Source organism: Typopeltis vanoorti, chromosome 9 (assembly GCF_054136105.1).
Source record: "Typopeltis vanoorti isolate ZY-2024b chromosome 9, IOZ_Tvanoo_1.0, whole genome shotgun sequence".
NCBI lineage: Eukaryota > Metazoa > Arthropoda > Arachnida > Uropygi > Thelyphonidae > Typopeltis > Typopeltis vanoorti.
Window position 1 is genome coordinate 33,190,631 of NC_143557.1, and position 16,683 is coordinate 33,207,313.

The following is a 16,683-nucleotide window of genomic DNA, read 5'->3' on the forward strand; positions in this document are numbered from 1 at the left end:
AAATGAAAGAGTTTGAGGAACCAAACCTTGGAGGTTTAGTGTCAAATCCTGAAGAAAACATTTGATTAATACAGTCAGAGAGGGATGTGGTGTCTGCAAGGATAGAAAAATCAGAACTCCATGGTGGACACAGGGAGTTAAAGAGGCAGTGAAGGAAAAGAAGAAAGCATATTAAACGTTCCTGGCAAATAATTCAGCTTGTGCTCTCAGAGAATACAGAGACAAATGTAAGAAAGCTAAACACTGTGTAAAACTAGCTAAACAAAAGTTATGGGAAAACTTTGGTAAGAACATAGAAAATAAATATCAAGAAGGTGGCAATATATTCTGGAGGTTGTTGAAAAATCTCAGTAATGAAGGAAAGAGAGAGTAAGTGTGATTAAGTAAGGGCATTGGGAGTACATTTTTAACTTGGAGAGTATGAATGAGAGGAATGGACTGTCTCTCATTCACACTTCAACACATTTTAGATGAATGTGTTGAAAGAGAGAGGTATGACTGATATTTTGTGGATAACGTGATAAAAGGAATTAGAGATGATAAAGGTGACATGAAAACTGGAGAAAAAGATATCCTTGATGTATAGAGCAATTACTTCGAAAAATTGCTAAATGAAACAACCAGTAACAGCAGTGATAAAAAAAACCTTCAACAGGCATGCAATCAGGAATACATATCGATACTTGAAGTAGAACAAACCATCAAAATCCTGAAATGTGGAAATGCAGCTGGAGTAGATGATATTCGACCAGAAATGCTTAAGTATGGTGGTCTTGCAGTGGCTACACTGCATAGTTCAGAAAGCCTGGACAGAAGGATGAATTCCAGATGGTTGGAATAGAGCTCTCATAGTATCCATATACAAAAAGGGGAATAAAAGTGAATGTGAGAATTACAGAGGTATTTCCTCACTAAATGTTTCTGGTAACATTTATGGATGTATACTTTAGAAATGGATTGCAGAAGGGAAGCTTGGTGAAGAATGAGCTGGATTCAGGCCAAATAGAGGTTGTCAGGATCAGATTTTCACTTTATAACAAATAGTTGAGAAATCATAGGAATACGAGGGTGGTCTGAGAAGTTCTCAGCCTCAACTATAGATGGCAACGCTATCGGCAAGATTTTTTTTTCTAAGTTGGTACATCTGTCATAAGCATCCATGTGAAATTGCAAGTCATTCTATCATGTAATTTGTTTTATACAGCTGTCTGAAGCAAAAGTGTTGTCTGTATCCCTTGAAATGGATAAAATTGAGTATCGTGCGGTTATAAAATTCTTTGTAAAAGGTTTAACACCAAAAGAAATTCACTCGAAGTTCATAAAAGTTTATGATTATCAACATTTGACCTCCATGACCTCCAGTCAGAGACTCATCGTGTCACATACTCACTATTGCACACAATGCTCATCCAACTGCGTCTTAAACTGAGTCAATGTGTCCACATCCAATACACACTCAGGCAATGCATTCCACTCACCAATCACCCTCCATGCAAAGAATAGCTTCTCCCTCCTTTGAGAAGCGGTTACAGTTCCCAGCAATGGCCTCTTGTTCTACTCCCCTCTCCCATTCTATGAAAAATCTCTTCCATGTCTACCTGATAACTACCCCTGACCAGCTTATATGTCTCAATCATATCCCCCCTCTTTCTCCTATTCACGAGGTTATGCATTCTCTCAATCTGTCTTCGTACTCCACATTACAAAGACCACTGACTACCTTTGAGAATCTTCTCTGTACCCTTTCCAACATATCCTCGTCACCATGAAAACTTGGCGACCAAATCTGTGCATAATAATCCATATGAGGCCTGATTAAGGCCTTATACAATGGAATCATAACCTCTCTATTTCTGCATGTCATGGTTCTCCACATCATTGCCTTTATTCGATGTAATGTCTTCATAACTTGTGCAATGTGGCCCCTGAATTTCAAGTCCTTGTCCACATCACTCCTAGATCTCTCTTTTCCTCTACTTCTGTTAAAGTTTGCCCACTTTGCATCCCATCATTGATTACCAAATCTCAAAACCTTACACTTAACAACATTGAACTGACAGTTCTCCTTACCTGCCCATTCATGCAATCTATTCAAGTACTCTTGTAAGGCATTCACATCGGCCTGACTGTGCACTGCTCTCCCCAGTTTTGCATCATCCGTAAACAGATGGATATCACTAGTTAAACCCAACCCAATATCAATAATATACAATTGAACAACAATCGCCCCAAAACTGACCACTGGTGACTCTTTTTTGTTTCGAGATACTGCACCCGATATACAACTTTCTGATACCTATCTGACAACCAGTCACTAATCCAACACAAAGTCTATTATCCAATCCCATCTGTTTCAATTTATTATGTGAACTCTTCATCTTCGTTTTCAACAATTAAGAAATGGGCTGCCAAGTTCAAACGTGGACATACCAGCCTTGATGATAATCCACATGAAGGACGTCCATGGTCTCACTGGTCAAAGGACATTTAATGCCCTTTGACCAGTGAGTCAAAGGGCATTAAATTGCTGAGACTATAGGCATTTCAAAAGAATGTGTAGGATATATTTTGCACAAAGAATTGCAAATGAAAAAGCTTTGCACAAGACAGGTGCTGAGCTTGCTCATAGCAAATCAAAAACACACTCGCATGAAAATCTCTGAAGCTCCGTGCTTGGAGCGTTTTAACAAGAATAAAAATGATTTCGTGCATCGATTTTATCACTATGGATGAGACCTGGATTCACCATTACACACCAGAATCCCAACAACAGTCAAAACAGTGGACAGAAACTGGCTGTTCAGTGCCAAAGAAGACAAAGTCAGTTCCATGAGCAGGAAAGGTCATGGCATCAGTGTTTTACAAAAAGGGTAAAACAATAACCAGGGAATATTATTCTGATCTTTTAACCATGTCCTGACAAAATTCGTGAGAAAAGACCTGGTTTGCCAAAGAAAAAAATCGTATTTCATCAGGACAATGCACCTGCCCACAAAAGTATTTTGGCAATGGGAAAATTAAGAGATCTGCACTATGAATTGTTGGAACATTAACCCTATTCCCCAGATTCTATCTCTTCCCCAAACTAAAACTCTACCTTGCTGGTCAGTTCGAATCAAGAGGTGATTGCAGCTGAAGAGGGGTATTTTGCAGATCTTACTGAGAGCCACTGCAGGAACAGGATAATGATGCTGGAGCATCACTGGAAAAAATGTATTAGTCTTAATGGAGATTATGTTGAAAAATAAAAATAATTTTGAAATTATAAATTTATTTTTTCATTGTTCGGCCGAGATCTTTTCAGACCACCCTCATATAACAACAATCTGTATTTAAGTTTTGTAGATCTGGAAAAGACATATGACAAGATGCCAAGAGAAAAGCTATTCAAAATGCTACAGCTGTATGGTGTCAATGGGGCATTATATCAAATTTGAGTTGTAAATCAGCAGTTAGAATTGAAGCAAGTATAGGAAGGTGGTTTAATGTTAAATCTGGTGTGAGACAAGGATGTACATTATCCCCTCTGTTATTCATTATCTATATAGATCACATTATGAAGGAAAGTGGTATTAAACACGATATCAAAATTGATGATGTTAATCTCAGCTCTCTACTTTATGCAGATGATGTTATACTTCTAAATAAATCCAGAACAAGCCTGCAAGATTCCCTGACCAAACTGAATAACTATTGTAATAGATATGGTATGAAGGTCAGCAATAACAAGGCAAAGACAATGAAAATAGGCAGAATCATTGAAAATGTCAACTGTGTTGTGAATGGAGAACCTATATAACAAGTAAAACATTTAAGCTACTTAGTCACGATTTTTAGTGAAGATCTTAAATTAAATATGGAAAGACAACAGAATCAATTAACAAAACTGGTACGGTAGGAAGTCATCTGAATAAATTTATATGGAATAAGAGAAAAATAGTCAAAACATTAAATTAAGTATATACAAGACAGTGTTCAAGCCAATTTTAACTTATGGATTTGAGAGCTAGGTTAGAAATAAAAACACTTGACCAAAGACATGAGACCACAGATATTAGTCCTGAGGAAGTTCAGGAGTGTGAATAGATGGCATCAATGGCAATATCATATTAAAAACCAAGATGACATTGTCATTTTACATTGTTAGCATCCAGGAATGTGTTAGTAGAGCTAATCTGAGGTGGCATGGTCATTTAAACAGAATGGGATAGGAAGGATTAGCAAAACAAGTGTTCTCTGCCAGGTTGGCAGGAAAAAGACCCAGAGGAAGACCAAGATATAGATGGATTGCTACAATAAAAAGTGCCTTAGAAGACAGAAATATATGATAATGTTGGAATCTTGACAGGTAACAGATTGATTTGGAGGAAAATTGTACACAGGAAGTTAGTGGTGATGTAAGTTTTTCATGTAGTACTATCATATCCTATACATCCCTTGAGGATACATGGCAGGAATTTGATGACTATGATGAACCAGAACACAAAACCCTCACTAATATCATTTTCACCAAATTTAGTACTCAAGGATGTAAACCAACAGTATATCAGTACTATGCAGGCAAAAAGTTAAGTAAGATTTAAATTCTTCAGAGACACCAAACATAGAAGTTTTCATGTGTTAAGTGCTGAGAAGACATCTTATTGGAGGTTTAATGGAGTACTGATAGTATAAGAAAGGATTAAGGACTAATTTTAATGTTTCCAATATTATATATCAGTCACTGAGACATCTTCAGGGAGTACAACTAACACTTGTAACACACACACACACACACACACACACACACACACACACACACACACACACACACACACACGCAAATGATAAGAATACTCAATGAAACATGTGACTATGACTCCGAACTCTTACCTAGCTGGTGTGCCCTCTTCTGTGGGCATTTATAGGCAGCTTAGAATGTATATTGGCATATCCTAAGCCTACAAATGCCCACAGAGGGTACACCAGATTGAGTACACCCATATTTGCTTAAATTCGGTCGAGTTCTGATTGCTGCTGCAGATTCCAAAAGCAGTCTTTTTTTTAAAAAATTTAATGTGATGAAGCATGGTGGTTTTCTTCCAGAATATCCTGTGAGTGGTATACAATACATGGTCCTCAAGACCAGATTGCTTATAATTGTAATTGCAGATATTAGTTTTGTGTTTATCTAAATGGATGGTTGCTGGTCTCCCACACTATAGGGTGTCCACATTGGACCTCCCTAGTTTCAATGTGTTACTACTACTGAAGTGTATGGACCATAGATGTGTCTCAATTGTACAAATGAGAAGGAACACTCACCAAGTTTTTTTGCGAAAAAAAAAAAATGGATGAAACTTGTAGTCTCTGGAATATTTCAATAACCCAAACCGCACATATTTCTGCATTTCGATTTTTTACCATTCTTTGAAACCAGAGAGGTCCAATGAAGAGACCCTGTATAAATTTTAATATTATAACATAAAGCACAGAATGAAATATTAGTGTTAGCATAGTTAAACTTTGACCAAAAGCAATACTGTTGGATTCTGAATAAGAGATTTAAGTAATTATTATTTGCTTCAGAATCCAACATGATCTTCCATCACAAAGGCTAGACTTGTAATTAATAATTAATGTAAATCACTTGTTTATAATTTAATATTCATATAACTACCTTTAACTTTATTTGATATTTAATTATTTAATCAAGGATATATGTATTAATAGTAATAAAACTTATATTATTGGATTTATTTTATTTATTGCTATATTAATATAAGAATTTGTATTCAACATTTTAACTGCGTATTAATAGAAATGTAAATATTCTTATTTTATTCCTGTTTGTAGAATTTTAATGTTATGCAATAGCTATATTTTATTATATTTTGTTTTGTTGTCATGGAGACGTATGTAAGAGAGCGAGTGCGAGTTTGGAACAGTGCGTGAGGGAGAATGCTGACAGTTTACTGGAAAGAATTTTAGTTAAAGAGAGCACGAGAACAATTTAGGCGGGAAGAATGGATATATAAGCAAGGAATGCTAAAAAAAAAAAGAGAGGATTGGCAATCGGTTGGAATCAGGGAATATTCTAATTCGGCATTCGGAGAAGGAATCTAAAAGGAGATTGATTCGGGGAATCAGAGTGCGATAATAGCGAGATGGTGAGTCACTCAAGTAGCTAATTAAAGTCCCGTAGCCGAGAAACGGTTAGCTAATAAGTTGTAGAATAACAATTATAGCTACGGAAGACAGCTGAGTGACTACTGAATGACTAGCGATACTATAGTTGAGATTTAATTTCAGGGCCAACCTTTCAAGGACACACGGAATCTTCAAGCATAGCACGGAGTAACTAGAGAATAAGTAGAGGCTGTAAAGTTGAAGTTTAACGATAGCTGTGTTTAGAATTATAGTGCCTAAAGGATTAATTGAATGCCGGAGGAATGGAGACAACTGTGCATATAAAACTTCAAGTTAAGGAATTATTGTGTGTTACCTTAATTCATGAGTGATCAGTAGTACTTCATGCAAGAACGTTTGATTATGTGTATTGTAACCGTTAATTAATTCAGTTATTGCTTAGAAGATTTATTTTAATGAGTGCCGTTTATTGATTAAAGTGTTTACAGTTATAAAAAGTGTTTGTGTATAAGTAGATGAAGAAAGAAGATTATCGGTAAGAATATTCCAACCATTAATATTCCTATACAGAGATATGTGCGAGTTTCATCCTAGAATTTCCTTATATTAACAGTAACTATTGCGGAGATTAGCTGAAGTGTAGATTTAAAAGTGTTTGCTTGTGAAGAGGTGTTACTGCAATTTTATTGTATTTGGAACTTAAGGAACTGTGAGAAGACTGTATTACAGATAACAGATTTACCATTGTCTGAGTTTGTATGACTGTATTATCAGAAAGGCTGAAGTGTTTATAATAACTTATTTAGTGATTTGATCTTAAGTGTAAAATTTGTGATTCTAAAATTAAATGTTTGTTTTTGTTAATCAAAAGTTGTATTTTACCTGAATCTCTTTTACTGCACCATTCATAAAATATTCGAACCAAAGCGGGTGAATTAAGTAAGTTAAATATACTCGGCCAATATATATTAATAACAACATATAAAGGAGAAATAGTTGAGAGTTCAGTTCTTGAACTAAATCAAATATAGAGTGGCGCAGTCAATAAATATAAATTTTCTCTATATATGAATTAGAAATCAACTTGCAACCTATCAACTAGTTAAGAACATCGTAATAACTAAATATCGGATCCAAAGTATAGATTGAGAAGAAGTAGGATCCAACAATACAAATGAACTAAAAAAAATCCAACAAAATAAAAAATAAAAAAACACTTCCACAGAGGGTTAATAATGACATCAATAATGCACATCCACCACTTAGACATCCAAACCTAATCTAGTATTCATCAACTAACCCTCAACTGGCATCCACTATGCCAGTAGGTCACATCTGATTGCTATAGAGTCAAAGGACTCATCAAGGGAGATCTACACTCTCATGCCAAAAGATTGAACCAGGCCTTAAACCCATTCACAGTTTCAGCATTCTCCACACTTTCAGACAATGCATTCCACTCTCCATACAAAACACCTGCTTATCATTACCTTGATTAACTCCACATTAATCTGATAACAACCACTCACCAACTTATGTCTCAATCATATTCCCTCTTCTTCTTCTATTCACAAGGCTCTGTAAGTTATATTCGTTTTTATTTCTCCTCATATCTGACATTCCATACACTGACACTAACTTAATGAACATTTTCTGGACCTTTTCCAATATCTTCTCATCCCACTGAAAACCAGGTGACCAAATCTATACACAGTAGTCCATAAGTGGCCTGATCAAAGCCTTATGCAAAGGAACCATAACTTCTTTGCTTCTGTATGTCAATGTCCTCCTCATTGTTGTCATAAACCTTGGAATGTTCTTAAAATTTTGCAATATGACCCCTTAACAAACTTCAACTCTGTCAACGATCACTCCTAGATCTCTGATCTCCTCCACCTCCTTCAAAATTTCTCCATTAATTATATATTCGGCATCCCAATCTTGTGTACCAAATTTCAAGACCTTCAACTTTGCAACACTGAACTGACAGTACCACTCAATTGCCCACTCACAGTCTTTTCAGATCGTCCTGCAAGACCACAACATCAGCTGTACTGCTCATAGCTATTCCCAACTTTGCATTATGGAAAAACAGCTGCACATCTTCAGTTAAGCTCCCAATGTCATTAATGCACGTGTCCAAAAACAGATCCCTGTGGCACTCCACTAGTGACTTTTCTCTTTTGGGATACTACTCATTCATACACAACCTGCTGATACTTGTCTGACAGCCAATCAGCAATCCAACTCACTAGTCTCATCTAATGTTATCCCACCTATTTCAATTTAGCTAGTAGCTTGTCATGTAGCAGTCTATCAAAAGCCTTTGAAAATTCCAAGTACACCTTTGTATACATATCTCATTTATCAAGTGAATTTATCAGCTTGTTATAACATGTAATCTAACTGCTGATACACAACCTCCCCTAACAAACCCCATGCTGACCATCATAAAGAGAAGAATTCTGCAAGAAGAGTGGAGCATGCACTTTTGTCATGTCTCTGATATCCCATGCCAAAGGTTATCAAACAACTGGGTCATATAAATATATAATGATCTGTATTTACTAAAATAAAGAGCCAAAAAGCTTCACTTCGGCGATGCAAATTTATAAAAATTAAGTGGATATTAAATCCTGCATTATTTCAAAGTCGAATATCCTATATTATCCTTCTCATCATCTATGATGGATTAATTCCCCTCCTAATGAGGGGTTACTGGAGTATTAATTAATGCAGCCAGTTCGCCACTCATCTGCTTACAGGAAAAAAAAAAAAGAAGTCAAATATAGAAACTATAAAAGTTTCGTATATTTGGCTTTGAAATAATGTTAGATATAATATCCACTTAATTTTTATAACATTGCATTGCCAAAGTGAAGCCTTTTGGCTCTTTATTTTAGTAAACACTTTTACATACCGACCAAGGGTTTACTAAAAAATACATCTCTCCGATGTTTCAAGTTCTTTTAGTACTGAGAGTTTGTGTGTCTATCCAAAATTAGACGCACAAGCATCTCTTGGCCCTGATGGTATTCTTCCAATTGTCCTGAAAGGTTGTGCACCAGTACTGACCTGTCACCTATATATACTCTCTTACTCCACTGGTATCTATCCCACAGCCTGAAAATTGGCCTATTTCAACCCATTCCCAAGAAGGGTGGGGGAGGGGACAAGTCACTGCATTCCAACTAACACCCTATCTCGCTCACCTCAGTCCTGTCTAAAGTAATGGAAAAATTCATCAATTCCTAACTGCTACACTACCTTTAAGGCACTCATCTAATAAATGACCACCAATATGGATTTCTGATGGCTTTTTATAGAAAAATTAGAGAGGCATATATGGTAGAAGGTGATTTAACTTGGTCATCTATGCAGGAATTCAAGGAAAACAATGATGCCATGAGGTCAGCTGTATCTTTGGTTGAAATAACAGTGGTGACATCACTGTTGAGCAGCAGTTGTGTCCAACAGCCTTAGCAAGGCTCCCAAAGGCACAACTTCCATTTGGATGAAGGCAAGTTTTCTGCTGTTGGCTTCATGAAATCAGATCTAGATCTTCTGATGACAGTTTTGTATTTGATGTGTGCTTTGGTATAGACCGAGTATGAAGCAGTAGTTCTTGATGCAAGCCACTTGCAGTAAGCTGAATTTTTCTTCTTTGACTGCTTTGACAGTTTTGAACTAGGGCTTAGAAAAATGGATAAAGAACTTGGTAGAATGGAGGACACAGGCCTTCATGCCAGTGAGGATATTTTCTGTGAATGTTTGGAGCAACTGTTAGGGTCAAATGAGTGGAAGCAGTAGTCAAATGAAGGAGGAAGGAGTAGAAATTCCAGTAGTACTATAGTTAGGTAAAGTATCTACTGTACCCAACTGTTGTGAAGGATGTAGAAAGTATTTTACCTTGGGTATAATAAATGTTAAAAATACCAAGCAATTTTAAACCTGGTTTTACTCCATTTCCCAAGTAAGCAAACAGACAATACGTCAAGTTTGCACCTGCAAATGATGCAAGTGTAGCTGATCCTACAGGTAGTGCAAGTGGTCTTGCACTACCTGCAGGATCAGCTACACTTGCATCATTTGCAGGTGCAAACTTGACTTATTGTCTGTTTGCTTACTTGGGAAATGGAGTAAAACCAGGTTTAAAATTGTTGTGAAGGATGATGGTTCAGAACTGGAATGCACGTCTCCACATACACGTTCTAAATATTGGAAAAATAGCAGGCACTGGGGTTGTTATTTTTATTTTTTTAATTATTAATTAATATATCCAGAAATAGAAAGTATATGTACTGGTTAATGGGTTGGATTGTGTTGAGAAAGAAGGTATTAAGAATTGCAGACACAGTACAACAAACTGTACAAATGCCATCTACACCTTGAAGCAATTTCTGAACCACCTTGAAACTGAATTTTTGGTTTAAAGGTGGTTCAAAATTATTTCCTCAAAACACACTATCCTACTGATGGTAACAAAGCACTGACAAAACTAGTTTATATTAAATATAATTTAGTAATCCAATAAATATTTTCTTCTGCACTTCTACACAACATTTTTCACTATTAATAATGTCTCAAAGTGTAGCACTGATGTGCTATAGGTTTTGCAGCCTCTCAAGTGTGGGGTTGATTATATAATTAACACACAATGCATTTTTTCCCTGAAAAATAAACGTTTGGCATTTTTTTTTTTTTTTTAAATAAAATAGCAGGCACTGGAGCAGGCAATTGATCTAACAAGAACGAAAAAGGAAATTTTAAAAATTTCACATATAACAAGAGAATTCCTAATTGGACATAATTTCAGAGAGAATTATGTATGAACAATCCGAATCTGATAACAATTAATAAAGTTCAAATGCATGAATTTGAACCCAAAAGTTATGTCAAATAGCTAAGCAATGCAAAATTTATAAAAATCTTTATGCATACTCTTTCTACTGTTAGCTATTAATTAATTTAAAAAAAGGATACAACAACCATATTGTTATTTACTGGCTGAAAAATGCAACAGTGTATTGCACAGCCACCAGGATCATCAACAACACGTATACACGTACCATTGTTTGCATTCCATAAACGAACTGTGCCATCAAGTGAACATGATACCAAAAGATCATTGGATAAAGACCACTCAAAACCTAAAAAAAGTAACAAAACTGCTTAATTAAAATAATAATAAAAACCTAGAATATCATATTACTCTATTGTAGTGCATATGTATACAAGATCTAACAAAAGTGTGAAGACTATCCATCAAGAAAGACTTATGCTTATTATCAATATAATGATCACCCCAGAAATAGATTTATTTTCTACAACCTATGAACTGAGTATTTTTTTCAAGCTTTTGATGTAACAATATATATAATATTTTATAAATTTTAAAGTGGCAGTTGTATTTTTTTATATTTTTTTTTTTGATACCTTCTACTGAAATACTTTAATTCCAGAAAATAAAAGAAAATAGATGTGACCAAATTCAACGAATAGAACTGGGTGGGTTATTAACTTTTTTTTTTAATAAAAAAAAAATTTCTTGGGATCAAAAGAATTTTAGATTAACAGAAACTTAATGTCTGTTAATATGCAATATCAATGTTATTTCAGGTCCAATGAAGTCCCAAGGCACACTTAAAAGAAGTCTTACACTCCACAGATTCTAGTGCTCATATCATTAAACTGATAAGCACTAGAAATTAATGGTAGTAATGATATTAAACATTAGTTTAATGCTTCCAATATTTCATCTATCCCAAATATCAGTGGGGTAGAGAGTAAGCTTGTAGAATGCATATAAGCAACACAGAAAACAGAAATGATTAGACAGGGCCTGCAGTCCTAACAAAGGCACTTGGCATAGGTGCAATAGGCAGCATTGACTGTTGGGTGAGAGACCTTAAACTTATACTAACCCTTATCTAGAGAAATTTCATAGATTCACACTGATTTCAAATCCTAACTAATAAGGCAAAAGACTGCTGTCTGAACAATGCTCTGAAGACCAAACAGGTCTCACACCAAGAACAAAACTCATCTCCAACCTAAGGACTTTCATAATCATCCATGCTTGCAGCAGGATTCACACCTGCATCCTTTTGGTTGGAGGGTGAATACATGAACTACACAGATAACCAGGCCACATCAGAAAAAACATCTAATACTTAAAAATTATTTATTAAATCCATATCAAGCTAGGTGCTCTTATCTGCATCCCACACCTTAAGTTCCTTGCAGTTGAAAGCCAGCCTATTAGGGTTAAAGTAACATAACAGTAAGCATCTACAAGAAGATACTTAAAAAAAAAAAAAAAAAAAAAAAAAAAAAAAAAAAAAAAAAAACCTCCACATCTCCCCAATCAGTATCCCAAAGATGAGTATTTCCTAAGACTTCAGACTCCAAGTCAAGTCAATTTATTATGACCCTAGACAATACATACCTTAATAAATTATTCAGACATGTGTATATATCGTGGCTCCCAAGGGCTGCTGAGTGGATATATTGAATATAGTGAATATATTGAATAAAGAGCCATGGACCAGTGGTATGGGGACTGGCGATCCCAAGTGAAAATATTGCCATTCACCAACCTGCACTGGGCTAGCATGGTGAATTTATGGCCTGACCTTCCAAGGTGAATCAAACAGAAATAAAATGGTCCTCATTCCCCAGAGGCCAGATTGTTACCACCTATGGCAGCAGGCAATTAAACATGAAAGCAGAGGTGCTAAGAATCTCCGGGTAACCAGATCATGCTGCCATTGGAAACAAGACCTTGGAACTTTAAGCTGTAAGATTCTGAGCAGTGAAGCATGGCTAATGGAACTAACTGAAGAGTTAAAGCGACTACAATGGGACATTCTCGGACTATGTGACGTCAGATGTAAATGGTGAAGAAATTCTTCAATTAAAAATCGGAGACATGCTATATTTTAGAGGCTAAGATAAGGAAAGAATGTGGAGTTGGATCACGATTAATAAAAAATTGAAGAACAACAATAGAATTTGAAAGTATATCTGATCAAATAGCAAGTATTGTTGTTCAAATCTCAAAAAATATATGCTCTTAAGATCGTCCAAATCTATGCACCAACAATAAGTCATACTGATGAAGAAATTTAATCCTTCTATCATGATGTATCCCAACTCTACAATAAAGGAAAATATCATTTCAGAATTGTAATGGGAGACTAATGCTAGAATTGGTATACAACAATCAGATGAAAGCTCAATGGGAAATTTTGGATATGGCATGAGAAACGATAGAGGAGCAAGGTTAATAGAATCTGCAGCAAAAGAAAACCTGCACATCATGAATTCCTTTTTCAAGAAAAAAACACATAGGAAGTGGACATGGAAGTCCAAATGGAAAAACTAGTGAAATTGACATTATCCTCAGCAATAAGAAAAACATCTTTCAAGACAGCTCTGTTATGAACACCTTCAACATTGGAAGTGACCATCATATGGTATGAAGTAAAATCCAAAAAAACTGCCAAAAAGAAAGAGGAAAGATGTTAGGAAGATCAAAGCAAAACATAGATGTACACAAACTCAACATTAAAAAATATATATTCCAACATGAACTAAACAATAGATTTCATCTTATTATAGATGACAATGCTGATCCATCAGAAAGTACTGTCATTATAACCCCAAACCTTTTATAAGGCACACTTGAAATAACTGGTACCACAGAACAGAAACAAGACAAAATATCTGAAAAAACAAAACAGCTTATGAAGAAACGAAGAGAAATGAAACAATCAAATAACCTACAGAATAAAACTGAATAAATACTGTACACTGAATTATGCAAAATGATCAGAAAATATATCACAGAAGAAATATGAAAATACAACTATAAATTCATACAGAAAACAATTGAAAACATCTGTAGTCTCAAAAAAGCCAAACAGCAGAACTAATGGTTGCAATCAAACTATAACATGGGACCATAACCAGAGATAGATATGCTATTGCAAACCAAATTGAAGAATTTTACTCAGTATTATATCAGGTTGATGAATTAAATGAAGAAGACAACTATGAAACACCTGAAGTACCACACATTCTACCAGAAGAAGTTATGTGGAACATCCAAAAGTTTGCAAAATGGAAAAGATGCAGGTGAGGATGGAGTTACAGCTGAACTTCTAAAAACAGGTAGAGAAATACCAATTATATATTTGGTTTAATCCATTATCCAAGGAAGCAAACAAAGTCTGTGCCTGAAGTATTTTCAGAACTAGGGCAACTCGTGGTAAAGGTGGTATAAGTTCTGATCACTTGCCTTATATATTATGTATGTAATATATTTGTGCAAAGATAAACTGAATGTGACAGTCTACCTAAGAAGAGAAAGCTGATCTTGACAAGAAACCAGAACAGAGTGTGTTAAAATCAGGATAGCAGCACTAGCAAACAGGAGAAAGAGGGGATGATATGATTGAGATTTACAAACCTCTGAAAGGGTCATACAGGATTTTACTTGTAATTTTTCATTTTATGGAGGGTGGGGAAAGGATACAAGGGCATCCTTGGAAGCTAAAAATGAATGCTGCCAAGAGGGAGTGAGATTTTTCTTTCATAGAGTGGTGTGTGATTGGAATGGATTGCCGTTGGATGTCGTATGTGCAAGCAATGTGAATGAATTCAAGAACAAGTATAAGAACAAGTTGGTGATGACCTTATCACCAATCAAGTTTGAATTTGAATCCCACCATGGGCAAGAATGTTGGTGCATGTAGTATGTGGTCTCCCTTGATGATTCCCTGAGATCTCTCTTAATAATAATAACAATAATAATATCCTATGAAGACTATACTAATTTGTTTAAAATTTAATAACATTAATACATCAACATTTAACAATAAAATAACCATTAATATATGATGTAACTGATACCAATTAAAAACAGGGACATTTCCTGTGCATTATGCACATTCCTAATATTAAGTTTTACTAATATAGTCTTGCTATAAAGAAAAAAGTTTATAATTGATGGGTAATGTCATTGTTTAATGCAACTGTTTATACCAAAAGTATTATTTTTCTTTCTAGTATTAAAATTATTTATCCATCACACACACACACACACACAGCTTTTTCATGTGCAATTTTTCATGCAGGATATCATACACCCATTCAGTTGAGATGCCTACAAGCTCAGCAATCTAAAGCACTTTCACTTGGCTGTCTTCCCTAACGATACCATGGATTTTTTGTCAATCACTTCCTTCATAGTGACCTCAGTCAGGCATCTGGAGCATGCTTCATCTTCGATGGACTTATGAAAACGTTTAAACTCATTATCCAAAAATAAAGTCTTTAATGCTGGCGCACAGTCCCTATGAACTGCATCTAACTCAGCTTTGATCCGTGCTGTCCACTTCAAACAAACAAGTGTTTTATCACTGCACGAAACTCATTTTTCTCCATTTTTATGAAAAATGTGAACACGGTCATTTCAAATGTTTGCCAAATGAGAACTATACGTCACACATGGCTAAACTTTTGCCAGGGATCATGAAAAAGATGATACAGGCTGACACTGGTATGAATGAACGAACTGTGTTGCCATCTATTGGAAATTTACCAAACTTTTCAAACAACCCTTGTACAGTGGTATATTTAGATTTTGCAAATGCATTTGATAAATTCCCACATGACAAGCTGCTGATTAAATTGCAACGGATGGGGCTGAACAACAGATTAGTTCACTGGATTGGAGACTGGCTGTCTTAATAGGTATCAGTGAGTTGTCTATGGAGGAGCGATATTCCAGAAGAGGAAAGTTACTAGTAGTGTACCCCCAAGGGTCTGTTTTGGGTCAGTGCTGTTTAATTCGTATGTAAATGATATTGGGAGAAGTGTGAATGGTGACTTGTAGTTGTCTGAAGATGATGCAAAGTTGGGGAGAGCAATCATGAGTACAGCAGATACTGCGGCTTTGCAAGAGGACTTGAATGCACTAGCAGAATGGGTAAATGAGTGGGGATGTCAATTCAATGTTGCAAAGTGTAAGGTTTTGAAATTTGGAAAGCAGAGATGGGATGCAGAGTACACAACTGGTGGAAAATATCTTGGAAGAGGTCGAGGAGATGAGAGGTCTGGGAGTGGTTGTGGAGAAGAACCTAAAATTTCAGGGTCATGTTGATAAAATTATGAGGAGACAGCACAGCAGATAATGGGAATGATGCAGAGGGCACTGACATGTAGAAGTAAGGATGTTATGGTTCCCTTGTATAAGGCTTTGATCAGGCCACATATGGATTACTGTGCACAGATTTGGTGACCTGGTTTTCAAAAAGATAAAGATGTATTGGAAAAGGTCCAGAGACGATTGACTAAGATGGTTTCTGGTCTCTGGAATGTTGAGTATGAAGATAGATTGAGAAAATGCAATTTGCAGAAATTGGTGGATAGAAGGAGTAGAGGGGATATAATCAAGACATATAAGCTGTTAAGAAGTTATTACCAGATTAACGTCAGGGAGGTTTTGCATATAACGATGAAGATAGGGTGAGAACAAAAGGTCATCCC

At 35.7% G+C, this 16,683-nt stretch overlaps 1 protein-coding gene across 6 annotated transcripts in view; it reads right to left on the reverse strand.

Annotated features, from left to right (window-relative positions):
* The window catches only part of LOC150102961 (WD repeat-containing protein 13-like), a 436,326-nt gene that overhangs the window by 240,157 nt on the left and 179,486 nt on the right, over window positions 1-16,683 (reverse strand). For all 6 annotated transcript variants that reach the window (XM_090398329.1, XM_090398327.1, XM_090398328.1 and 3 more), the window contains one exon: window positions 11,113-11,279. In XM_090398329.1, coding sequence (XP_090254455.1) covers window positions 11,113-11,279 — 167 coding nt within the window. The remainder of the gene's footprint in view (window positions 1-11,112; window positions 11,280-16,683) is intronic.